The sequence below is a fragment of the Eptesicus fuscus genome, chromosome 13, assembly GCF_027574615.1.
Source record: "Eptesicus fuscus isolate TK198812 chromosome 13, DD_ASM_mEF_20220401, whole genome shotgun sequence".
NCBI lineage: Eukaryota > Metazoa > Chordata > Mammalia > Chiroptera > Vespertilionidae > Eptesicus > Eptesicus fuscus.
This window is the reverse complement of record NC_072485.1, coordinates 42,001,249-42,027,962: the sequence shown is the minus strand read 5'-3', so window position 1 is coordinate 42,027,962 and position 26,714 is coordinate 42,001,249. Positions and strand designations below refer to the sequence as shown.

The window sequence follows — 26,714 nt, the reverse complement described above, 5'->3', positions numbered from 1 at the left end:
AGTAAAAGTCAATGTCGGTAAGACAAATGTCAGGGCTTTAGTTTTCTGACAAAATGCCTCCACTAAACTTTGTTATTCAAGCCTCAAGATGAAACAGCCTTTTTGCTTCTTTCACACAAAGAACGGAAAGAGAAACTTGTCAGAGTGGGTGGCTCCAATTATTTTCCCAGAGAGAAGGCCAAGGGGCCAAGGAATAAGCCCTGTTCAATTCTCATAGGTTCTATACGCCACCAACCCTGCCATCCTCCACTTCCTTCCCCTGAGGACTAGGCATCTGATTTAGGTTAGCAACAGTAGCAGCATCAAAAATGTAACAGGCAGTACACATCCAAAAGAAGTTGGTCTGCACTGCATTATCCTGGATCTGAGATGGAGATTAGGGTTAGCCTGGAATTTCAACAGTCCCTCCTTCTAAAGTGCCCTCTCTCTCTCTCTCTCTCTCTCTCTCTCTTCTCCCCTTCCCCCCCCCCCCCCCCCCCCCCGTCCTCTTTCCCTCTCCCTCTCCTAGTCTAAAACTCAGGCAGCATGTTACAGAACAATTTGGAAGGCGGGCATCTTGAATTTTTGAACTCCCTATGAAAATTTCCCACCTAGTTCTAAGCCTAAACAAAGGCACACATCGCTACCCCTGGATACATCTACTGTTCTTGTCATCAGGCCAAGGAAAATTTATCTCCTCAAAAGCAAAAGCTCCTTGATCTATTCTTAAGTCAGAAAAAAGCAGGCTGTACCCTATTGTATGTCATAACATGAGGCATATTATACCTGGCTGCTTCTCTTTTAGTGAAGTTAAACAGTGAGGTAGGTACTACTAGCCTAGTGGTCGGCAAACCGCGGCTCACGAGCCACATGCGGCTCTTTGGCCCCTTGAGTGTGGCTCTTCCACAAAATACCACATGTGGGCGTGCACGTATAGTGCGATTGAAACTTCGCGGCCCATGCGCTGAAGTCGGTTTTCGGCCTGGGCAAGTCTATTTTGAAGAAGTGGCGTTAGAACACTCAAGGGGCCTAAGAGCCGCATGTGGCTCGCAAGCCGCGGTTTGCCGACCACTGTACTAGCCTAATACTTTTATTGGCCATTGATGTTGGTTGCCTAGATCTATCATTTCATTAAGGTTTGCAAAATAATTATTTTCATTAAGATTAGCTGCAAAATGCTGATTTAGGTGGTACCTAACTCCACCTATAAAGCAGTCTTGCAAAAATACCTTATACTTGCAACCATAAAGATTTAATTTAAAAATAAACAAACCCTGCCCTAGCCGGTTTGGCTTAGTGTATAGAGCGTCAGTCTGCAGACTCAAGGGTCCCGGGTTCAATTCTGGTCAAGGGCACATGCCCGGATTGTGGGCTTGGTCCCCAGTGGGGGGGCGTGCAGGGGGCAGCCAATCAATGATTCCCTCTCATCACTGATTGATGTTTCTATATCTCTCTTCCTCTCTGAAATCAATAAAAAATATTTTTAAAAAACTGAAAAAACCAAAACAAAAAATCTTAACCCAATCAAATAGATCTAATTACTGTTTATAGGCAACAGTGCGAAGAGAATAAGCAGAAACAGTGAGAAGAGAATAAGTAAGAGAATATAATTAACAAAATCCAAATTTTACAAAATTCTATAGGATCAAAAAAGGGGAGGGTTGGGGTATAGAGTAGAAAACAAGACTTGTGGGAGGAGGTAGGCCCTGATAAAAGCTCTTCAATACCAAAGCTAAAGATTTAGAATTCAAACTCCTGGCAATGATTAGTAAGTCACTGAGGCGCATCAGCTGTGGAGCATCACAAGGAAAGGATGAGAGGAAGGGTCCTGAGATCACATGTACAGGAATGCCCTGGAATAAGGGCAAGTTAGAGAAGAATTGCATCACAAGGGCCTGGTATCCAGAATTAAGCAGAAGAAAGGATGTGAGAAGTCTTCTAAAGCAGCGGTCGCCAACGACTGGTGGTCTGTGAGGTCCGAAAGGTTGGTGACCTCTGTTCTAAAGGACAGACTGAGAGGATGGTGACTGATTAGAAATCAGTGCCAAGGCCGAAACCGGTTTGGCTCAGTGGATAGAGCGTCGGCCTGCGGACTCAAGGGTCCCAGGTTCGATTCCGGTCAAGGGCATGTACCTTGGTTGCGGGCACATCCCCAGTAGGGGGTGTGCAAGAGGCAGCTGATCGATGTTTCTCTCTCATCGATGTTTCTAACTCTCTATCCCTCTCTCTTCCTCTCTGTAAAAAATCAATAAAATATATTTAAAAAAAACACACACAAACAAAAAAAAAAAAAAAAAGAAATCAGTGCCAAGGAGAGGAAAGAATTCAAAATGATGGCCCTGGCCAGCTTGGCTCAGTGGATAGAGCGTCAGGGTCTGAAGGGTCCCAGGTTTGATTCCAGCACATGCCTGGGTTGCGGGCTCGATCCCCAGTGGGGGGCATGCAGGAGGCAGCCAATCAATAATTCTCTCTCATCATTGATGTTTCTATCTCTCTCTCCCTCTCCCTTCCTCTCTGAAATCAATAAAGAAATAAAAATTTTTTTTAAAAATGATGTTAAAAGGTCGTGCCCTGATAACTAGGAGAGAAAATGACAGTGTCTGTACCAAAATAACAGTGGCTTCTTTCAGAAGTACTAAGGCAGAACCACAGAGATTTTTTTAAAAATCCTAAAAGACATCCTATTACCAATAAACATTTCAAAAGATACATTCAAAAGATTGTGAAAAAAACCACTAGCAAACCTATCTGTCCTGAGTTACTCAGACCTGCTAGTCTTTACTGATGGAGAATATCAACTACATTTTCATTCGCTATTTATTCATTCAACAAACATTAGTTAAAATCAGTGTACTGTCCTGCCCTAGCTGGTTTGGCTCAGTGGATAGAGCATTGGCCCTTGGACTAAAGGGTCCTGGGTTCGATTCCAATCAAGGGCACGTACCTAGGTTGCAGGCTCGATCCCCAGTCCTGGTTGGGGTGCATGCGGGAGGCAACCAATCAATGTGTCTCTCTCACATTGGTGTTTCTCTCTGTCTCTTCCCTTCCCTTCCCTTCCCTTCCCTTCCCTTCCACTTCCCCTTCTACTCTCTTAACAACCAATGGAAAAATATCCTCGGGTGAGGATTAAACAAAAAAATAAAATAAAATAAATGTACTGTCCTAAACTAGGTATGAAGGACACAAGATAAATCAAACCTAGTCCCTAGCTCAGTTCCATCTTCTTTCCCTGTAATGAGCTGTTGTCTATGAATGGGTGACCAAATTACTTCACAGAGTTGCTGAATCCCTGATCCTACCTGCCACATAAACACCCTCAACTCTTCTATCCTTGGCCTAGGGGTTCAGCCTACTATGCTATCCTCTCCATCACTGTACCTCCAAATCCTTATATTGTGGATGTCCTCTACTTTTGTTTGTAGCATAAAGAAGTGAGAGAAGGTCAGTTTTGTCCTCCATAATCCCTAAAAATTGATGATACAGGAAAAGGGATGAATTATATGAGTTTAATAACTAGGCTATAGCTTGACCCATCTTTGCTTGGTTCCAGAGGAGGCTCCACTCCATTATTTCTCCATAACTGTGAGCTTCAATGAAAATATGTGCTAAAGACACAGTTATAAAAAGGCCCAAACTAGAAACCTGGCTACAGGACAACAAACAGCTTATCAAATGCTAATTAACCTCACAAAGCAAGGTAAAGGAGGCAGGTGAATACCAATAGAAATGCTTTAATGGTTGCATATCTGTGCTTTGCTAACAAGTTAGAGATGAGATTTTGAAGTGCTTCTTATTTCTCATAAGTACAAGAGCTTCCCCTTTCTTCTTAGCCCTATAGGATGCAAAGGCTTGTGAGATAAGGATGAGTCACAAAAAGAGAGCTGTAGAAGACTCCTATTGAGATAAGACAGGGAGCCCCAGAGCAGGCTGTTGGAATACTTGGAGGTTCTTCTGCGCAAGAGGGAGGAAGCCTTAGGGGGAACAAGAGTGAAACCTCCCATAGAGAACCATGGTGACTGGAGGATGAGGTCAATGTGTTCTTGCCTCTGGGTCCCACACTGGCTTATGCCATCCCAATACTGTCCACGCTTCCTGGTCACAGAAGTCACCAAGGCAAGGGAGCAAATGGCAGTCCCCACTCCAGCACACAGCTTTGCTTGAGAGGCCCGAGAGAGATGTGGTGCACACTCACATGCTGCCAATGATCTTGATGAAGACACTGCAGTCCTGCAGCTGCAGCAAGGCCTCCACAGGGTCAGCCACACGCAGACCATTCACCTGTGAGACAAAGGAAAGAGCCCAGAGAAGCTGTCATAAGTACCAGAGCACTGTGGTTCATGCCTTCCCCAGATGCTGGCAATTCTCTGCTCATTGCAAGTGCCTGTAGTTGTGTGACTACAGGACTAAAGGAACAAATGATTCTAGGATTTTTAATTTCAGCATAAGAATGCTGCTGCACCCACTCACCCAGTGACAGCCGCCTGGAGCTGCCATCAAAATCCTTCCTTTGGCTTCAACTAAATAAGAGCTTAAATACTCCTAGGATGTTCTAGCTCAGTGATGGGCAACCTTTTGAGCTGGTGTGTCAAACTTCGCCAAAAAACTGAGCATAACTCGGGTAGTATGTCACTTTGAGGAAAAAACATTATTTCGCAAATGTTTCATCCTCAGGAGCAGCAATGTTTCATCCTCGGCATGCGGCCGCCTCAGCGGCCGTGTGTCATCAGAAATGGCTACGCGTGTCAGTGCTGACACGCGTGTCATAGGTTCGCCATCACTGCTCTAGGGGTATACCTTAAATGCAATTAGGCATAAAATGGTTCTGGAAGGATACACAAATTGGTACCACCATTGCCTTTAGAGATAAGAATGTGATAGCTGGGAGATGAGGGAAAAAGAAAGGTTTCTTTATATTATAGCCCTTGGTATCTCTTAAATGGCATAACGCTTTGTAGTTCAAATCTTTTCATTTATAGCCCTTTGTGTCTCCTGAATTTTGAAATATTTGAAACTTATATTGAACTAGAGGCCTGATGCATGAAGATTTGTGCAAGAATGGGCCTTCCTTCCCCTGGCTGCCAGCATAGCCTTCACTCCACCCGAGGCCGCCTGTCTGCCTTCCCACGCTGCCCAGAGGCCTGGAGGGGCTGGGGTGGTGCGGAACACCTGCGACCTGCTCCGCCCCCAGACACTCGGCGCCTGCGTATGCAAATTAACCCACCATCTTTGTTGGGTTAATCTGCATACTCACTCCTGATTGGCTGGTGGGTGTTGCAAAGGCACAGTCAATTAGCATGTTACTCTTTATTAGGTAGAGATCTATACACTCCCACACAGATATAAAATTTTGTTATTAATGTATGCTTAAAATTCCTTCCAGACATAAAACTTTGGCTGAGGAAAGTGGGAGAAATGATAGGGGAACAAGGTAATAGAGAAAAAAGGAGGGCCAGGGCTGGTTTGGCTCAGTGGATAGAGCACTGGCCTGCAGACTGAAGGATCACGGGTTCAATTCTGGTCAAGGGCACATGCCCAGTTTGCGGCTTTGATTCCAAGTGTAGGGCATGGAGGAGGCAGCCGATCAATGATTCTCTCTCATCACTGATGTTTCTCTCTCTCTCTCCCTCTCCCTTACTCTCTGAAATCAATATACACACACACACACACACACACACACACACACACACACAAATGATCTCCTTTAAAAAATAAGAAAGGAAGAAGAAAAAGAACTTGAAACTACAAAGAACAACTCACTAATTATGATTCAATTCCCTGTCCCCTTTCTTTGGCTTTAGGCAGGCATCCACCTAAATCAGTCTTTACAATTAGAAAATTTGCCAGCAGTCACATGCAAATGAATCAGTTACACAGGTTATTCAACTAGCATGTGTGGTCAACTGGGAAAATACTCATGAATTTCACAGGTACCAAGTTCACCAGGCTGAAGTTTAGCTTTGTATTGTATTGCCTTAGGAAGGAAGAGTTTACTAAGTCAATCACCTTGTATAAGACTGAGGAAAGAGGAAGACTTAGCCTGCTTAACAAGGTATTTTAAAGACTTTTAGGATAATGGTTATATGCAAATGATAGATTCTATTATTTATAAACTAGAGGCTTGGTGCATGAAATTCGTGCATGGGGGGGTTCCCTCAGCCTAGCCTGCACCCTCTCCAATCCAGGACCCCTCGGGGGATGTCCGACTGCCAGTCTCCGCAGTTGGACATCCCTCTCACAATCTTGAACCGCTGGCTCCTTATCGCTCACCCGCCTGCCTGCCTGCCTGGTCGCCCCTAACTGCCCCCCTGCCAGCCTGATCGCCCCTCACTGCCTCTGTGTGCCAGCCTGATCGCCCCTAACTGACCCCCCTGCTGGCCTGGTCGCCCCTAACTGCCCCCTGCTGCTGGCCAAGTCACCCCCAATTGCCCCCTCCCTGCCGGCCTGGTCGCTCCTAACTGCCCGCCCCCACCAGTTTGATCACCCCTAACTGCCCCCGCCACAGTCTGGTCGCCCCTCATGGGGCCTGCTGTTCAGTCATTTGGTCGTCCCTCACTAACGCCCCTGCCGGCCTGGTCACCCCACGCAGCCCGCTTGTCCAGTCCTTTGGTCATCCCTCACTAACCTCCCTGCCAGCCTGGTCGCCCCACGCAGCCTGCTTGTCCAGTCATTTGGTCGTCCCTCGGGCCAGCCCTGGGCGGCTGGGCAGCCGCCATTCGAGGCTTGCCTGAGCCTCGGGCTGGCCCGGCCATACCGTGCGCCTGCCACCCAGGCGGAGCTGAGGGGACTGGGCGCCACCATCTTGTGGCTGTGGGCACCGCCATCTTTGAGGGCGTGGCAGTCAGTTAGCAAATTCCCTCCTTATTGGCTGTGTGTGCCACCATCTTTGAGGGCTGGGCAGTCAGTTAGCAAATTCCCTCCTTATTAGCTGTGGGCACCGCCATCTTTGAGGGTGGGGCTGTCAGTTAGCATATTCCCTCCTTATTGGCTGTGGGTGATGCCATCTTTGCGATGGTGTGAGGGTCAATTAGCATATTCCCTCTTTTTTTAGATATGACTAGAGGCCTGGTGCAAGAAATTCATGGACGGGTGGGAGGGGGTTGTCACTCAGCCTGGCCTGCACCCTCTCCAATCCAGGACCCCTCAGGGGATGTCCAAACTGGCAGTCAGACATCCCTTTCGCAATCCGGGACCACTGGCTCCTAACCGCTCACCTGTTTGCCTGCCCAATTGCCCCTAACTGCCCTCCCCTGCCAGCCCAGTCCCCCCTAACTGCCCTCCCCTGCTGGCCCAGTTGCCCCTAACTGCCCTCCCCTGCTGGCCCAGTCGCCCCTAACTGCCATCCCCTGCTGGCCTGGTTGCCCCTAACTGCCCTCCCCTGCCAGCTTGATCGCCCTAACCACCTCTGCCTCGGCCCCTGCCACCGTGGCTTTGTCCGGAAGGAAGGCAGGACGACCAGAAGATGTCTGGTCGACCCAGTCTAATTAGCATATTACCCTTTTATTAGTATAGATGTGCTTTTTAAATATATTTCATTGATTTTTTTATGGAGAGGGAGGGAGAAGGATAGTGAGTTAGAAACATCGATCAGTTGCTTCCTACACACCCCCCACTGGGGATGTGCCCGCAACCAAGGTACATGCCCTTGATCGAAATCGAACCTGGTACCCTTCAGTCCGCAGGCCGACACTCTATCCACTGAGCCAACTGGTTAAGGCTAGATGTGCTTTTTAAATAACACTCTGCTGGGAGCACCCAGACAAAGATTTTGGGCCCATCTCCTTCACTAACTTGCCAGGAGTCTTTGTAATCAACTTTTTGTCACATGTCAAGTGAATATAATCCCTACCTCATCTACCTTAAAGGACCAGTGTGGGTTCAAATAGGATTATGGATGCAAAAAACACATAAAAGCATGAAATGCAAAGCACTATTATTACTAATTAATTTACAATAATGAAGTACGTCTCCACAGTTACATTAGCTGCATGCAATGGAGAATCAAGAGAACTAAAATAAATAAATAAATAAATAAATAAATAAATAAATAAATAAATAAATGATTCACAGCTACAGAAATAACAGTATTTATTTTGGTTAAACACTTTTATGTTAAAAGCAATTTCTAGCCCTGGCCAGCATGGCTCAGTTAGTTGGAAAGTTGACCCATACACACAAAGGTCATGGGTTCAATTCCCAGTCAGGGCACATACCCAAGTGTGGGCTCCATTCCCAGAGGCAACAGATCAATGTTTCTCCCTCTCTCTTCCTCTCTTTCAAAAATCAATAAAAACATATCCTCTGGTGAGGGTTAAAAAAACAACAACAACTAAAACCACTTCTAGATAGATCTAAGTTAGTATAGGTTAATTTTAACCCTTTGCACTTGCTTGTTTTTTTCTCGATTCCTTTTTTCTAATGCTAACCGTGTCGAGTCACACTCGACATCCGAGTGCAAAAGGTTAAAAGTGTAGAATACAGCCCAACCGGCATGGCTCAGTGGTTGAGCATCAATCTATGAACCAGGTAGTCACGGTTTGATTCCCAGTTAGGGCACATGCCCAGGTTGTGGGCTCAACCCCCAGTATGGGGTGTGCAGGAGGCAGCCAATCAATGATTCTCTCTCATCACTGATGTTTCTATATCTCTCTCTCTCCCCCTTCCTCTCTGAAATATCCTCCTATCTAATAAAGAGGGAATATGCTAATTGACCCTTACACCATTGCAAAGATGGCGGCGCCCACAACCAATAAGGAGGGAATATGTTAACTGACTGCCATGCCCTCAAAGATGGCAGCGCCCACAGCCAATAAGGAGGGAATATGCTAACTGACTGCCCCACCCTCAAATATGGCGGCACCCACAGCCACAAGATGGCAGCACCCAGTCCCCTCAGCTCCGCGCACCTGCCTCTGGAGTCCCCCAGTCCCCTCAGCCCCCCAGCCACCCAGGGCCGGTCCGAGGTACAGGCAAGCCTTGGATGGCGGCTGCCCAGCCGATGCCCAAGGCACTGGCAAGCCTTTGATGTTGGCTCCCCAGACCCCCAAGGCCAGTCTGAGGCACAGGCAAGCCTCAGATGGTAGCTGTCCAGCCGCCCAGGGCCGCCCGAGGCTCAGGTAAATCAGGGCTGGCCGAGGCTTGTGCTGCCACCAGTGGCAGCAGCAGAGGTGTGATAGGGGCATCACCTTCCCCTGATCGCCGGGTTGCCTCCCACCCCTGAGGGCTTCCAGACTGTGAGAGGGGGCAGGCCGAGCTGAGAGACCCCCCTCCAGTGCATGAATTTTCATGCACTGGGCCTCTAATGTGTGTGTGTACACACACACACACACACACACACACACACACACACACACGTACGTATATATATATTTTAAAAAGTATAGAATATAAAATATGACCTCTCACTGAAGTTTTAAAGACAATATATTAAAACCATATTTTGAAAAAAAGCTTAATCTAGTTAGGAATGGCCAGTGTGTGTAAATTTTCTGAGAAAATTCTGAATACTCCAGACCAAGATCCCTTTGTACTTACTAAAAACGAAGAGACTGCCAACACTTAAGCATCCAAAAACCATCTCCCTTTAATACCTACAATGTAGGTAAAATATTCAAGGGCTAGGAAAGCTTGTTCACTAACAAGAATGAAAGATCACATCAGTTAGCTGATTTAAAGTCACTTAGGAAATCTGGATTCATCTAATACCAATCCTATATAATAAAAAGTTAATATGCAAATTGACCAAACAGCTGAACGACCAGTTGCTATGACATGCATTGACCACCAGGGGGCAGACGCTATCCACAGAAGCTGCCCCCTGGAGGTCAGTGCACTCCCACAGGGGGAGCGCTGCTAAGGCAGAAGCTGGGCTCATGGCTGGCAAATGCAGTGGCAGGGGCAGGAGCCTCTCCTGCCTCCGCGACAGCGCTAAGAGGATGTCTGACTGACAGCTTAGACCCGCTCTCAGGCCTAAGCTGTCAGTCGGACATCCCCCAAGGGCTCCCGGACTGCGAGAGGGTGCAGGCCAGGCTGAGGGACCTGCCCCCCCACCCTGAGTATACGAATTTCGTGCACGGGGCCTCTAGTTAAGTAATAATACATCAATTGTTTCTTTCATAGATATAAAAATGTATTTTCTTTTGGTGCATTATTTTGCTCTCAAATGAGAAATCATTGAAAGGCTAAGGAAATGGAGAAGCTCTTTCATCTTTAATCAGGGTAAAAATCATGCGAGTAAGGGCCTAGCTCATGGCAGAATGCAAGAACTGTCTATCAGGCTTTTGGGGTTGCTTAGCTTGTTGAATCTTAAAGTTCCCTATTCCCACCTGATCCAGCCTGGCTCAGTGGTTGAGCATTGACCTATCAAGAAGGTTCTATTTCTGGTCAGGGCACATGCCCGAGTCATGGTTCTATTCCTGGTCAGGGCACATGCCCGAGTTATGGGCTCGGGGGCATGCAGGAGGCAACCGATCAATGATTCGCTCCCATCATTGATGTTTCTATCTCTCTCCCTCTCCCTTCCTCTCTGAAATCAATAAAAAAATATATATTTAACAAAATTTTTATTTAAAGTTCCCTATTCCCTATAACAACTTATTCATTGTAATTGTTGGCACAGATTAATTTCAAGCTACATGTTAAGTAAACTAAATTTACTTTTACATTACAAAATAAATTACTGAAAATTTGGAAACCCAAAAAACTCCACTCATTCAAGTATTTTAATACACACAATTTCAGTATATATTTCTTTCTAGTCTTTTTTCCCTAAGTCATTTTTTTTAAACCACAGCTATAATGATGTGTGTATATGTGTGTACTAAACCAGCGGTCACCAACCAGTGGTCCGCGGACCACTGGTGGTCCACGAGGTCCGAAAGATTGGTGACCGTTGTTCTAAACCACTCTTCTCATTAGCATAAGTATTATTTCACGCTGCTAGTGTCATAAAATCCACTGTAGCTGCCTACCTTTTAAATTGTAAATATATTTTAATGCATGTTCATGTGATTTTTGAGAAAAGTATACAAGTATTTGCTGTTAAGTAAAACTAGTTTTGTGTTGCCAAAACCGGTTTGGTTCAGTGGATAGAGCGTCGGCCTGCGGACTCAAGGGTCCCAGGTTCGATTCCGGTCAAGGGCATGTACCTTGGTTGCAGGCACATCCCCAGTAGGGGGTGTGCAAGAGGCAGCTGATCGATGTTTCTCTCTCATCAATGTTTCTAACTCTCTATCCCTCTCTCTTCCTCTCTGTAAAAAATCAATAAAATATAAAAAGAAAAAAAAAAGAAAAAACTAGTTTTGTGTCTGTTCTTCTCTGTAACAGCAGTAGTCACTATAAAAACAAGCCTAGGACCTAAATAAATAAAAAGATAAACTGATCAACTTAAAACAATGTGGCTAAAGGATCCCAAATATTCACATAAGCCACAGAACTACAGACATAGCTCATGGTCCCCCACATCCAGCTTTTTTTGGGGTGGATGAAGGGAAGAGAAGGAAGAGACATTGTTTCTAATACATACATAAAACATTGAAATGTAATATAAATACAAAATGTATTAAATATAAATATTTTAAAAATCATTTTAAACTACACAACTAAAATTTGTATCTATTTCAGAAACTGAAGACTGAGAATGCATGTTCTGTACATTAAATACATATCACTTGACTAGATATCTGATGCTGTATTATAAAATCCACCCTATTTGGAAATTAAAAATTTATTTCCTTTAAAATAGTCTATATATATATTTTTTAAAGCTGGCTCTTTAATTGGCTAATTGATCCATCGTCAGGGTGACTACTAAAATACCCTGTACCAAATAGCATGCCCAAGCAATATTCTAAGTTTCAGGAATTATTTATTCAGATACTGGACTAAATGGTTGTGTGTATGTGTGAAATGTTTTTTACACACATTATATCAATATCCTCAGAATAACACCATGTGGTATTATTATTTCCATTTTTATTTAAAATGTTTTTATTGATTTTTAGAGAGAGAAGAAGGAAAAGGGATAGAGATAGAAACATCAATGATAGAGAAACATCAGCAATCAGCTGCCTCCTCCACACCCGCTACCGGGGATCGAGTCTAAAACCCGGGATCAAACCAGTGGTCTCTTGATTCCTGAGTCAATTCTCAACTACTGAGCCACACTGGCCGGGCTATTTCTTTTTCTTTTTTTTATTTCAGAGAGACATAGAAACATCGATGATGATTAGAGAACCATTGATCAGCTGCCTCCCGCACACCCGCTACTGGGGATCAAGCCAGCAACCCAGGTATGTGTCCTCACGGAGAATAAAACCATGACCTCCTGGTTCATAGATTGACACTTAACCACTGAGACACACCAGCCAGGCAGGGCTTTTTCCAATTTTAAAATGAGGAGCTGAGAGGCTAAGTAACTTGCTCTAAGTCACACAAGCCAAAACAATGATTCTAAGCCAGACTGTCTGGCTCCAAGGCCCATGCTTGTCATCACTGCACTCAATGGCCTCTATACTTACTCTGTAGCTCTAAATTCCCAGTGCTTAGTATATGTTTTTTTTTTCATTTGGTATTGTCTCAAGCAGAAAGTATATGAAAATACCTAGCAGGAAAATTTTGGTGACGTAATCAAGAAGGCAACAGGAGAATAATCGAAGCAGACAAAACATGGTAAAGAGCAAGGAGAACCTTGCCCTACAAATAAAGGCTTTTGAAGACCAAAGTTCAGTGCCAACACTTTTAGTCAGAAAAATCCACAGGGAGCAAATGAGGATGGGTTTCCATTACACCTGTAGCAACCCTTCCCATGACTGAAGGGGAATATGTGCCTTAGGGCAGCCTCCTCAAACCTACACAGGTAGACTCATGGATCACTGTCAGCATCAAAATCAGAAATAATAAAAGTTAAAAATTAAGGGGAAAACTGTACTTCTATAGTTGTGACTCCTAAAAATTCTCCCAAGCTTCCTGGAGAAGTTTAGCAAAGGAGAGGAAGACCACTCACCCAAGAGAGGAGTGCAGCCACCCGGGTGGCATGGAGCGTCATCTTGGTGATACCAGACCGTCACCCCAATGCACCTGGGACCAAAGAGAAGAAGAGCAGTTAATGACCTCAGATATCCATGATGAAGGAGGAGGGGAGAAACAGTTTCATTCACTGGTGGCTCTGAACATATAAATAAATCACTCTTCACTTGTACTTAATCCACATCACCAAGGCACCATGGGAATCTTTAGAGAGCTGAGAGTACACATCAAAATTAATATAAAACTTACTGCATCAGAGTGGACAATAAAGAATCCTGCATTTAATTCTACGTCCACAAGTTTTACACAATCTTTCTGTTCTACAGAAAGTACAACATTCAAAGCTGGCCTTCAACCCTTAAAACATAGAATAATCATGGTTTTCCAGACAGACCTAGGTTTGAAAGGTTGATTTCTGGCTCTTTCTACAGGTATCCAAGTTCTACCTAACTAACAATAATAACTAAGTCCTTGGGGAACCTCTCCAAATTCTGAATTTTTATATCCTCCCCCCCTCCCAGAAATGTCAGACATGGTTCAAATGGGAGATTTGGTGAAGTCAAAGCCAATTCTGACAGAGAGCCCAGAGGACATTTAATAAAAGATTAGGTACTTGTCCTGGTATTCTTAACTCCAACTTTCCTTCCCACTGGGAATTGTCCATCTACTTGCCAACCTGCCCAAGAGACCACAGACCTGGTGACTAAATATTCCCCAACACCTCCTAGCAGCCTCCACGATTCCCACAAATCTCCATGGGAGCAATCAGCCCCTCCTGCTGTAGGTGCTCAGTTTGTCACTACTCTATAAGGAAGAGCAAGAGTGGTTAAGAGCCACATCAACTATAACTCTCCCCACATATTAGCATCTCCCAAGTGTGGGTTCTGTGGAACCAACATTTGCTAAGCACCTTCTGTATGCAAAGTGTTGGGATAAGAAAACACCATTATTGTCCATATGGTGCTTACTGTCTAGTAGAAGGGCATACAGAAATCTCTTAGCCCTTTCTATGCAAGTGTACCCTGTTTATCAGCCAATCAAAAAGGTTGTTTTCTTAATCCTTACATGTTCATCCTGTGCTGAAAGCTAGATGAGAGTAAACAACAAAATTACTTGAAATGGGAGACAATGACATGGTCCTTGCCTTTGAGGGGCTTACAGCAGAATAAGGAGTAAAATAAAACATACATGAAGCATTAAATAATGTAAGAAAATAATTAAATGCTAAATATAACTGAATGCTAATTCTAATTGCTTCCTGACCCTGAAAAACCTAACATGATTCCATCTGTCATATCAATGTCAGTCTTGGAAATGAGCCAATTCACCTGGGCCTTGGCAATAAGCAAATGCAGTGGTTAAGGGAGCTTTCAGGAGGCAGAGAGGCTAAGGAGTCTATGTGTTCCTCAGTCTTGGATGATTTTTACCCAGGATGGCCTATTCATGACCAATAACTGCGTAGCTCCCTGGGGCCAGGCAAGGATGAAGGCAGATGGCTTCAATTACTACACTGCAAAAAGGCTTTTCTGGTGATTGGCCAGTCTAAAGTTAGAGGGACCGTGCTTGGCATTTGTGGTAAAGGTGGCAGTGGCCAAATGCTTGACTGGTGCTTCTTGAAGAGAAAAAAAAGTCTGAGCTACTCAGGAACAAGGGAAATGAGTCCCAGATCACCTCCCCCTCATCCCCAATGCTGCCTCTAGACTTGATATCCTTTTTTTTTTTAATTTGAATTCTTTATTGTTTAAAGTATTACACGAGTTAGACTTGATATCCTTTTGATGAGGCCCAAAACTTCAGTCAGAAATTTTATATGCAACCGGAGGTAGATCTTGCCCCCTCTGAGAGATTTCACAGCTGTGGTGCTAAAAATGACCTGAGGTTTAACCAACCTCTTCCCTTCATCTCAGAGACAAAACATACAACCCTTATGTTGTCCCAGGGGAGTCTATCTAAAAACTAGTTCCACTTCTCAGGAAAACTGGTGTCAAGGCCAAATGTCTTCTTTTATGCTCCCAGGCACAGAAACAGGAGGAACCCAATACTCAACAACACGATGAACCCCAGAAGGACCGTGTCAGTTCAGAGACTGCGAAGGGGCACTTTATCAGAGACAAGACACTGGGGTGAGAAACTTCAGGACAGCCCAGCTAGTCACTCTTCTTGGGCTAAATTGGGGTAAAGAATGATCGAAGCTGGTGGCACTAGTCCTCAGCACTGGGACTACAGCTTTAAACAGACCTTGGCTTGGAACCGGAGGGCTCCCAGCCAGAGCACCATCCTCCCCACCCTCCCCCTGAAATCTGAGGCAGGCCCCACCCAGAAGACTGGGTGATGGTGATGGAAAAACAGATCCCCACAATTGTAGCCAGGAACCATTTCACAGAGGGATCTCCTGAAATCCACTCTGACACAATCAGGCATCCCCTGTCACCCCCAAATCAACAAACAAAGAAAACCTCTAATGCAGGTCCTCTGAAGGCACCTTCAGAGTTCTCATCTACTGGTTCTTTGCAAAAAAAGAGTCTCAGAATCCAAAACAGAGAGCTAATAAGATACCTGCTCTTTCCCCTGGGCTCAAGAAGGAACCAAGACATAGAAGCCGTTGCCTTATAAACTAAAGGTCTTGCATCTTCTCTACATTTTCAAAACTAACATAATGTAAACTCCTTCACCATCAGGACCAATTCCCACATTAACAGTAACCCCTCTGTTTCCAGAGAAGATATTATCAGGACAAGCAGGCACTCAAGAAACACATAGCCACCTGGCATGCACCCTCTCTGGGTCGTAAGGAGTTAAAACTCAGCCACAGTTTCCTATCATGGCTGAAGCTAATGCAAACCACCTGCTCAGATGCAAGGAACAATCAGCGATAGGCCAAAGGCCAGAGGGTCCGAGTTGTGGCAGCACTGCTCTCCTTACCCCGCCCCCAGCCCGGGTGCCAGCTCCTTTGGAGACTGCCTTTTAGCCACTAACTGCCTGGCCTGAACACCAGCCCTGCCTCAAGATAACACCAAAGTGACCTTTGGTCCCAGAAAACTGCAAAACTGCACTGACCTCTCAGCTCATGCCTCCACTGAACCCTCATTCTCTTAGGGGCCAGCTCCCACTCCCAGAATTTTAAGGCCCAAAGCCCACACAAACTCCCATCTCTAAGGGTCCTTCTCCAAGTCCCACCCTGGCTTTACCCCAAGGTTCCAAAGGCTCACAGCTCACAAGGGAAATGACTATCCTGTTTGTGTGCCCATGCTCAGTGGCAAAGTTTACCACCATTTACACTGACAGCCTGCCTGCCTGCAGCCATAAGAATTCCATGTTCTGTACACCTTTCTAAAAAAGATCCACCAACTGAAGAGTGAACACCCTGGTCTTGGGACTCCTCCAACTCTGGGAGCGATCAGTCAGGAGGCATGGGCAATCGGCACCCACACCTCACACCTTGTAGTTTACCCCAGAGAGGCCCAGCAAAAGCCAAACTATGTGATCAGAGGCTAACTTGAGAATAGGAATTATCTTCTGGTGTGTATCCTGGCTTGGAGGCGGTAAAAGACCCAAGGACCAGCAGCCGCAAAAGAAGCCAAGGATGGGAAAAAAACAATCCTTTTCAACTCCTGGGGAGTCCTGAGTAGGCTGTCTCATCCACAGCCAAAGGGCTCTCTGCACGCCTGAAGTTGGGCCAAACCAGCTTGCTGGATGTATGCTCTAGGCTCAGGCCTGCCCCTCTTCACACAGACCACCCTTTCTGAGTAGCCTAGAATTTGGCCCAGAGCTCCAAGGCCCTGGCAAAGAACTAGGGAGAGATTGCAAGGGAAACCAAGATTCCCCTGGTTTCTTGAAAAGTGGCTAACTAATATCTGCCCTTCCCCACATGCTCTGTAGGGTCCAGATCAGAAGGATGTGGGCAAAAGGGTTGCAATCAAACCAGGCCTAATGCGCGCGCATACAGATACACAAACACACACACACACACACACACACACACACACACACACACGCCCGAACACATCCGCACCCACTCCAGCAGTTCATCAGCACCTGCCCCCACAGTTATATTCATACACCCTGGTCCCTACCATCTGAAAAATGAACCTTTTTCATTCCCCACCACTGTATACACACCCAGGCCTCACTTGGGAATGGAGAAGCTCTCCTGAGCTGTCTCTACAGCTCAGCATGCAGGCACACACGCTTCCCCCACTCTGAACAAAAACGCGCTAACATCTATGCGAGGGGGAAAGAAAGCAACCCTTTGCTCTGAAAGGCGCCAACTCCCGGATGTTGGCAAGCTCTGCTCCCAGTGCCTGTTTCTGAGTGTTTACTTGCTCTCCCTCTCCTACCCCCTCCCCTTTAAGGATGGCGCAGTAAAGAGAGGGGGGGGGGGCAGACTCTACCGCACCACCCCCACGTCCATGTTTGAACAAAAAACCCGAGAAAGAGTGAGGAGAAAAAGTCTCAGTGCAGGAGGGCCTTACCAGATTCCTAAAGCCAAACGTATTTACAGGTTTTAATCCGCCATTAGCATTTAAATCTTGAAAGGAGAGGAGGAAGGGGGGGGCTAGTGGAAAGTAACCCCACACACAAAAGAAAAGTTGTTGGTTTTCTTCTCAGTCAGCCTGGCAGGAGCGATCTTCCTGGCTGACAGCCAGAAGTGCGTCACAGCCAGGAGTCTGCTTTCTTTAAAGGCACAGCAAGCTTCCGCGATCTGGGAGTCCTGATCTGGGAGCCTCAGAGAAGCAGGGAACTCTCACCAAGGGGGGGGAAGGGTAGCAGCGGGGGGAGGGGGGAGGAGGGTTGCACTGGAGAGGAGGGGAGCCCCTCCCTCCCAGTCTAGCCCACAAACAGAAGAATAGGATGCATGGGGAGGCAGACAACAACACTGAGTTGCAACAGTGGCAAGAGCCGAGGCAAACTGTGGCATAAACACACAAAACACACTCACAGTGGCCTGCCTGACAAACCTGATATTGCCCAGACACTCCCCCTTCACTCTCTTAAGACTGCAATGACAGCCTGTCCATCTCTCTGGCCAGCAACAGAAGGGCAGGGGAGAAGACCCGGGAACAGAGGCTTTGGAGAGCGAGCCAGGCCCTTTTAAATGGGAGCAGCTTCCTGCTGGCTCCTGGGCGGGCCATGTCTTTAAGCACACACATGCCGTGCTCACACACAAAGCGCCTGCCTCCTTCTGTGGGCACCGCCTGACCTGGGACAATGGCCACCCTCCAAGCCCATTCCTGAAGGGACTCTGTCCTGCCCATACCTTCTGCGTGGCAAGGCCAGGATGCCGCACTCCTCCCCCTCCTCCTCCGCCACCCAAACAAGAAGCCCAGGCAAATTGTGGGCCTGGAGCGCAGGCCTGCGCTGTCCTGTCCGGGTGGCTGCGTGCTGTTGTCGACTGTGGAATGGCCGCCAAAATCCCAGCTGTACTGCCAGAACCTAATCCCCTGTTCCGCTGAGCATTTGTGGGGAGGGGCTGAGGGGCCAAAGCACGGGACCTAGTAAGGCAAGCACGGGCTGGAGCCCCTTAACAGATATAGGCACTGGGACTCGTCATCAGAACCTATAGGCTCTGCCTCTCCTACATGGTCAAAAAGAAAAGATGTCTGACTTCAAAAAAAACACACCACAGCATTTCCACCCATTGAACAATGACCCTCACCAAGACTAAGAGAGAAACCCACCAGTTATCAGGGACTCCCTCCTCTTCCTTTCACTTGCACCATATATTAAGTACATACTATGTGCAAAGCACTGTAGGAAGCATATAAAGATGAATTAAGCCTGGCATCTATACTGAGATAGGTTATAATCCCACAGCAGATAAGAAATATGATTCAAAAATTATATTTAAAGACAGTATTTACTAACTCCCACAAAAAAATTTTAAAAATCTAACCAGTTTAGAGTAGGAAAGGACTAAGAAAACAAAGTGATATTGAAAGGGGGTAAAAATAGGATGTTGGGGAAGCAGTTAGCATTGTAAGAAATATTAATTGTGCTCTGTTAACCGTGACTGTTTTGTTCTAATTAAAGAAGGCACATTCTAACCAGGCTGGCAGCTGCACTCAGGACCTGGGAGTTCACCTGAAGACCCTAGTCTTTACATATCGCTAAACCCTTTGAAGATCCCCAGGCCTTTTTGCGTATCTGTAAACTGCCCTTTTGCCTACTTTCCTTTGTACTTATACCTGTATAAGCAGCTGGCTTATGGTGGCTGCAGAGCAGATTTCTGTGGACGACCTGCGGCTCTCCCGTGCTGCCGGCAATGCTGGAATAAATGACCAGAATGACTCAACCCTGTCTCTGCTTAACTGACTCGAGTAGTGACAGGCAGCACGGGCCCATTGTTTGTCTGGTTACAGTATTTTAATCTGGATCTTAAAACACGTAGGTAGGATTCTCCAGATGGGAATGGAGAGAGGAGTGTGGAAGGAAAGCAGAGAAGTGGTGTGTAATTAGTAAGGAAACAGATCTGAAGGGTGAGTTGGAGAATCTTAAACTTTAAGCCAAAAAATCAAATTAAAGATTTGCATGCTTAGTTTGTTGTTTTTAACAGAGATGTGATACGATGAGAACTGTACGTTAAGAAATTATTCTGGTATATATAAATAAATGAGACTAGCAGCAGGTAAGTGGGTCAGAAGGCTACCACATCAGACAGGAGACAATGAGGACATGGAGGAGAGTAAGGTAAGAGAGAATGGAAAGAAGGGAATAAGGGACATTCTGAAGATAGGCTGAAGAGAAGGGAATGACTGGAAGTAGAGGGAGAAACTGTAATGGAGAAAAAGTGTGAGAGATGGAGGTAAGAGCATACAATGGGGTAAAAGATAATCTCTTCATTTAATAAATGGTGTTAGGGGCCTGGCTGGTTTGGCTCAGTGGATAGAGCATCGGCCTTCGAACTGAAGGGTCCCGGGTTCAATTCTGGTCAAGGGCACATGCCCGGGTTGTACGCTCGATTCCCAGTGGGGGGCATGCAGGAGGCAGCCAATCAATGATTCTCTCTCATCATTGATGTTTCTATCTCTCTCTCCCTCTCCCTTTCTCTCTGAAATCAATAAAAATCTATTTAAAAATAAAATAAAATAAAATAAAATAAAATAAAATAAAATAAAATAAAAATAAATGGTGTTCGGCTCTAGCTGGTTTGACTCAATGGATAGAGCGTCGGCCTGTGGACTGAAGGGTCCTGGGTTCGATTCCAGTCAAGGGCACATGCCGTGGTTATGGGATAGATCCCCAGGAGGGGGCGTGCAGGAGGCAGCCAATCAATGATTCTCTTTCATCATTGATGTTTCTATTTCTTTCTCCCTCTCCCTTCCCTCTCTGAAATCAATAATAAATACATAAATAAATAGTGCTGGGAAAATTGGACAGGTACATGCAAAAAATGAAATTAGACCAGCAACTTACACCATACACAAGAATAAAGTCAAAATGGATTTTAAAAGCTTAAATGTAAGTCACAAAACCATAAAAATCCAAGAAGAAAACATAGGCAGTAAAATCTTAGACATCTCATGTAGCTGTATTTTCACTGATATATTGCCTAGGGCAAGGGAAACAAAGGGAAAAAATAACAAATGGGACTACATCAAACTAAAAAGCTTCTGCACACAAAATAAACCATCAACAAAATAAAAAGGGAACCTACTGCATGGGAAAACATATTCATGGATAATATATTTGATAAGGGTTTAACTTCCAAAATATAAAAAGAACTCATACAATTCAACACCAGGAAGAAAAACAATCCAATTTAAAAATGGGCAAAGGACCTGAATAGACACTTCTCCAAATAGGGATATACAGATGGCCGATAGACATATGAAAAAATACTCAACATCACTTATCATCAGAGAGATGCAAATGAAAACTAAAATGAAGTATCACCTCATACCTGCCAGAATGGCTATCATCAATAAATCAACAAACAACAAGTGCTAGTAAGGATGTGAAGAAATGGGAACCCTAGTACACTGCTGGTGGGAATGCAGACTGGTACAGCCACTATGGAAAACAGTATAGAGGTTCCTTAAAAAATTAAAAATGGAACTGCCATTTGACTCCCAGAGATCCCACTTCTGGGAGTATATTTTAAGAATCCCGAAACACCAATCACAAAGAATATATGCAACCCTATGTTCACAGCAGCGTTATTTACAATAGCTAAGATCTGTAAACAACCCAAGTGCCCATCAGTAGATGAGTGGATAAAAAAAGCTGTGGTACATTTACGCAATTGAATACTATGCAACTACCAAAAAGAAGGGGCAATTACCCTTTGAGACAGCATGGATGGACCTGGAAAGTATTGTGCTAAGCAAAATAAGCCAGTTAGAGAAAGACAAATATCACATGATCTGACTTATATGTGAAATCTAATGAACAAAATAAACTAATGAACAAAATATGTCCAGAGTGCTCTAGCCAATTTGGCTCAGTGGATAGAGAGTCAGCCCATGGACTGAAGGGCATGTATCTCGGTTGCAGGCTTGATTCCCGGCTCCAGAGGGGCACTTGCAGGAGGCAACCAATCAATGTGTCGCTTTCATATCGATGTTTCTCTGTCTCTCTCCCTTCCATTCTTTCCAAAAATCAATGGGAAAAATGTCCTTGCATGAGGATTAACAAAAAAAAATTAGAACCAGCGGTATGGATGCATGGAACAAAATAACAGATCTCAGTAGGGAGGGGACAGGAAGAGATTAACTAAAGAACATACTGTATATCCATATATGCATAACCCATGTACACCGACAATAGTATGGGGAAGGCCTGGGGTGGGGTGGCAGTTGGATGAAGGGAGGCAAAAAGGGAGAAAATAGTAGACATCTGTAATACTACTGTCAATAATAAACAAACAAACAAAGAGTGAGGAATGGCTGGGAGGACAGAAAGGCCATATATAGAACTGCCCAGCTGGCATGGCTCAATGGCTGAGCATCAACCTATGAACCAGGAAGTCATAGTTCCATTCCTGGTCAGGGCACATGCTGGGGTTGTGGGCTCCATCCCAAATAGGGGTGTGCAGGAGGCAGCCAATCGGTGATTCTCTCTCATCATTGATGTTTCTATCTCTCCCTCTCCCTCTCTGAATTCAATAAAAAATGTGTGTGTGTCTATATATATATATAGACACACACACAGACACACACACACACACACACACACACACACACACACTAGTAGAATTAAATTAAGTGGGGAGATGATATAGATCATGTTACAATAACAGAGAAAACAGGTATAATAAATAGCAGCTAATGCTTACTGAGTGCATACTATATGACACTGGCAAGTAACCTCTGAGCCTCATTATCTGTTTGTAAAATATGGATAAAGATACCTATTTTTTAAGGTTGTAATAAGGAAAAATTCATCTATAACATCTATCCGTGCTTAACACTGGCTGGCACATCAGGCACAAGTAGGTGCTTAACAAAGGTTAATTTCCTATTTTGGCATTTTGGCCCCTTGTCACCAAGGTGTCCAAGCAGAATTTGGCTCACCATTTGTGGAGAAAGCTAGTGCAGGAGATTGGATCCTCAGGATGCTTACTTTCCTTCCATTAGTCTGCCTCTCTGGATTTTACTTTAAGGTCCAGCTCAAATTTCAATTCCTCAAATATATATATATTTTTTTTAATCCTCACCCGAGGATATTTTTCCATTGATATTTAGAGCGAATGGAAGGGAGGGAGGGAGGGGACAGAGAGAGAGAGAACATCAATTTGAGAAAGACACAGTAATTGGTTGCCTCCCGCTGGGGATCAAGCCTGCAATTGAGGTTTGTGCCCTTGACTGGGAATTGAACACAGGACTCTTTGGTCCAAAGGCCATGCTCTAACCACTGAGAAAACCAACTAGGGCCTCAAATATTTAACAGATAACAATAACTATCTTGGGGAAGAGTCAGATTTTGGGGGACTTCCTACACTATGTTTCTTTTATATCTGAATTTATTTTTTTTAAGTATGTTTTTATTGATTTCAGGGAGAGGAAGAGATAGAAACATCAATGATGAGAATCATCAATTTGCTGCTTCTTGCACGCCCCTGGCTGGGGACTGAGCCCAAAACCCCGGCATGTGCCCTGACCAGGAATTGAACCATGACCTCCTGGATCATAGGTCAATGTTCAACCACTGAGCCACACCACACCGACCAGCCTGAATTTATTTTTAATAACCTTGTATTATATTGCTAATCAGAAAAATGTGTCTACATTATGCATTTGGCACTTGAACTCCTTTGTCTGTATATGCACGAAGACTTGTCTTCACATCTAGAGTGTAAATTCCACAAGGGCATAAGTAGTTCCATCTCTCTCTCTCTGATCCCCCATAGTACCTAGCACACTAGGGCTCCCTGAATCCTCTACTAAACTGCTGGGGAGCACAAGAGACTTGGTTGGAAGGTCTGTAAGGAGGACATTCTGATAAAAGGGAGGTGAGTGGAAGGCCGCCTGCCTTGTTTATCAGAATTCCGACTTAGGGGAGTGTCAAAGGTGGCACCCCTAATTATTTCTTGACCTTTCCAAACAAATCTGTGCATGTGCAGACCCCGGGTGTTTACTGGAATCCTTATGCTTAATCCCTGGATGCCCTTGCCTAGAGGGCAGTGTAAACACATATGTCCTCCCAAGGTTACTCACCCTACTGATTGTATCTAAAGATAAAAATTCCAATAAAAGCCTAACAAGGCAGGCAATCAAGGCTGCCTGGCTCCTTCAGCCAGGCTGTCCCTTAGCCCTCTCCCCAACAGTGAAACTGTCGGAGTAATCTGTTCATCCACTGTTCAGGAGCTGCTGGCCAGCCCTGGCACTAAACTACATTTGGATGGCAGGTTTCCACCAGAGAATGACTGGTGAATAGTGGAGGTACTGTGGAGGGGGTCAGAACAAGGCCCACTACTGCAGAGACCTCGCAAGCCCTGTTTCTCCTCCCAGACCCTGTAGCTCACTCCCACAGTATCACTTGCAGTCGCTATTGGTGGAAAGGAAAGTTCTTATTCAAAGAAGCACCACAAAGGCAAAGCAAAGGCAAAAGCTTTTATAGAAAAGCAAAACCAAAAGTTTTATAGAAAAACAAAGCGGTAAACATAATGTAATGACTGGCACAATCAACATTCCAGAAACTGTATTACGTGAAAACAGGAGGCAGACCTGCTAAACTCTTTCTGGCCTCATCTAGCATTGAGTTAGCCCTGCAGCTCCCTAGCACATAAAAGAATTGATACTGTGTCTCCAAAGAATAAAAGAGGTCTTCCCCTCTACTCTTCTTTGGCTCTAAACTCAAGGCAGCAGCTTCTAGCTGTGCAGCCTCAGAGGGGCTGACCTCTCCTCTGGAACCTCTCCACCAAAATTGCCATGTTTCTGGGCCTTCTCTTCAGAACAACTCAAGGAGCCTGGCCTAAGGTCACACAGCTAGTAAGGGTTTGAGCCAAGAATGTGCCTCTTCCTCCCCTACCGCAGTGCAGTCAACCACTCCCCTCCTGTGGCAGAAGCAAAGAACTTCCCCACCCTTCCTCTTCCCAGCCCAGCCAGGCTCCTGCCTGATTCCACAGCCCCTGCTCACTGTCTCCAAAGATTGGAAGACTGGGATAGGCGTGGTAAAACCTTTTTTTTTTTTTTAAGTGAAGGTGGGAGGAGGAAAGGAAGGGGGATGAAAAAGAAAAGAGGGAGAGGGAGAGAAAGAGCGAAGTGTAGGGAGGAAGGAAGGAAAGGAAAATTATATAAATGACTAAAAATTCCAAATAGTGTTCAGATAGAGGTTGGAAGGGGTTGGTGATGGGTGTGTGGCGCACAGGGTGTTTCAAAGGGTGTGGGAATATTACATCTCCTGAGCTGGGTCATAGGTGCATGGGTGTTTATTATTCTTGTTTAAAATGTGTTATAGTTTTTTATGTATATTACCATTTTTAAAATTTTAAATGAAAGACTGAGAGCAATTCCCTTGAGATGGCCCAGGAATGAGGTGATTCTAATTTGCCTGGCATTCAAGCCCTCCATGACTTGGCCTCAGTTTTACCTTCTTAAGAGTCATTTATGCCCTCAGCAAAACCCTCCTGCCAAAATGGTCTTCATACTGTCCTTTCAAGTCTTTCTGAACCTACTACCTCAACCTACTAGCCTGGAGGGCTTTTGCTGCTGGAGCTGTAGGCTAGGGCCCAATGAGAGCTCTCTTTCAGTCCCTGGAGGACCTCTCCTAGAAAGATAGCAGAAAAACCCCTCTTTTGAATTCACTGCCTAATGCAATGCCTTGAAGCCTTTCCTCTGCCACTTGATGTCCTAACATAATAAATAAAGTCTATCATTATTGTTGTTGCTGTTATTGTTGTAATTGATAGCCTACATTTAATGAGCACTTAGTATGCACCAGGCACTATGCTGAACACTTCCATGCTTTATTTTATTTCATCCTCACAATAACCCAATGATACAATAATCCAAACACTATGATTATTGCTATGTAACAGAAAACTGAGAATTAAAAAGATTAAATAACTTGCCTAAAGTCACACACTAGTAAGTGTTGGATACAAAATTTGAGCCCAATTGGGTCTGTCCCCAGAATCCACCCTCTTACATGGTCATCTCATCTAATCCTCAGGACAATCTAAAAGGTAGGTTTTATTTCTATTTTAAAGATTAGGAAATCTGCCCTAACCGATTTGGCTCAGTGGATGAAGCGTCGGCCTGCGGACTGAAGGGTCTCAGGTTCGATTCCGGTCAAGGGCATGTACCTTGGTTGCGGGCACATCCCCAGTGGGGGGTGTGCAGGAGGTAGCTGATTGATGTTTCTAACTTTCTATCCCTCTCCCTTCCTCTCTGTAAAAAATCAATAAAATATATTTAAAAAAAAAAAAGATTAGGAAATCTGAGGATCAGGAGTTAAGTGACTTAGTCTCACATAAATAGTGAGCTATCTATCTGGTCTATATTATTCTTTACTGCTCTTCATAAAACAACCATTGATTGAATGAATAAAAAAGCAAGCACATTCTCAGTGACCCAAAGAAGAATTGTACCTCTATCTCCTCATAAAAATCAACTTTTTAATCAAAACAACCAAGCAGTTCTAATTTCAAAAGTAACCACTGGGAATTTTTTCCTGAAAATGCAAGAGCTTTACCAACACTGAAGAACCAAAATTCCTCTGAAATAGAAAGAATGGACAAAAGTCTTCTACTAGAAGGGATGTTGATCAGATCTAAGGTGGGAAGCCATGGAGAAAGAAGGCTGGAAGAAAAGCCATTGGCTGGACGGAAGGACTGCTGTTTCAGAACCCTAACCTGAAGCCTCATTCGCCCTCTCCAGAGGGTAGTGACTGAATAATGAGGCAGTGTTTGTAAGCCTGCAGCTTCCTGGGGAGAAAAGCAGAGGGCAAATAAAAACCCAGAGAGGATTCATTATAACACCCAAGAGGCCCTATTCAATTCTCCCTCAAGGTCTTTCTACAAAACACCTGAGAACCAGTTCACCCTGTTCATTGTCACAGGAGTAAATGACTCTGTCCCTACAAGCAACATACCTACTACAATATTTGCTCACAAACACAAAACCGATGACAAAAGTAAAAAAAAAAAAAAACAAAGGGGGAACAATTAAATGTAAAGATATGTAACTCTTGGAGAGCTTTGCTAGTGGTAGAAAACATACTAGATTTAGCCTGGCCGGGTGTGGCTCAGTGGTTGAGCATCGACTTACGAA

The 26,714-nt window shown here is 44.9% G+C and overlaps 1 protein-coding gene across 6 annotated transcripts in view; it reads right to left on the bottom strand.

The window, feature by feature from the left end:
* NUMA1 (nuclear mitotic apparatus protein 1) overlaps nt 1–26,714 on the bottom strand; it is an 87,154-nt gene that overhangs the window by 24,514 nt on the left and 35,926 nt on the right. For 5 of the 6 annotated variants that reach the window (XM_028158186.2, XM_054724559.1, XM_054724558.1 and 2 more), the window contains exons 2-3: nt 12,980–13,053; nt 4,172–4,257 (exon numbers count right to left, since the gene is read on the bottom strand). In XM_028158186.2, coding sequence (XP_028013987.2) covers nt 4,172–4,257; nt 12,980–13,021 — 128 coding nt within the window. In that variant the 5' untranslated portion in view covers nt 13,022–13,053. Of the gene's footprint in view, nt 1–4,171; nt 4,258–12,979; nt 13,054–17,474; nt 17,605–26,714 lie in introns of those variants that run through there. The other variant, XM_054724557.1, reaches the window with a different exon arrangement.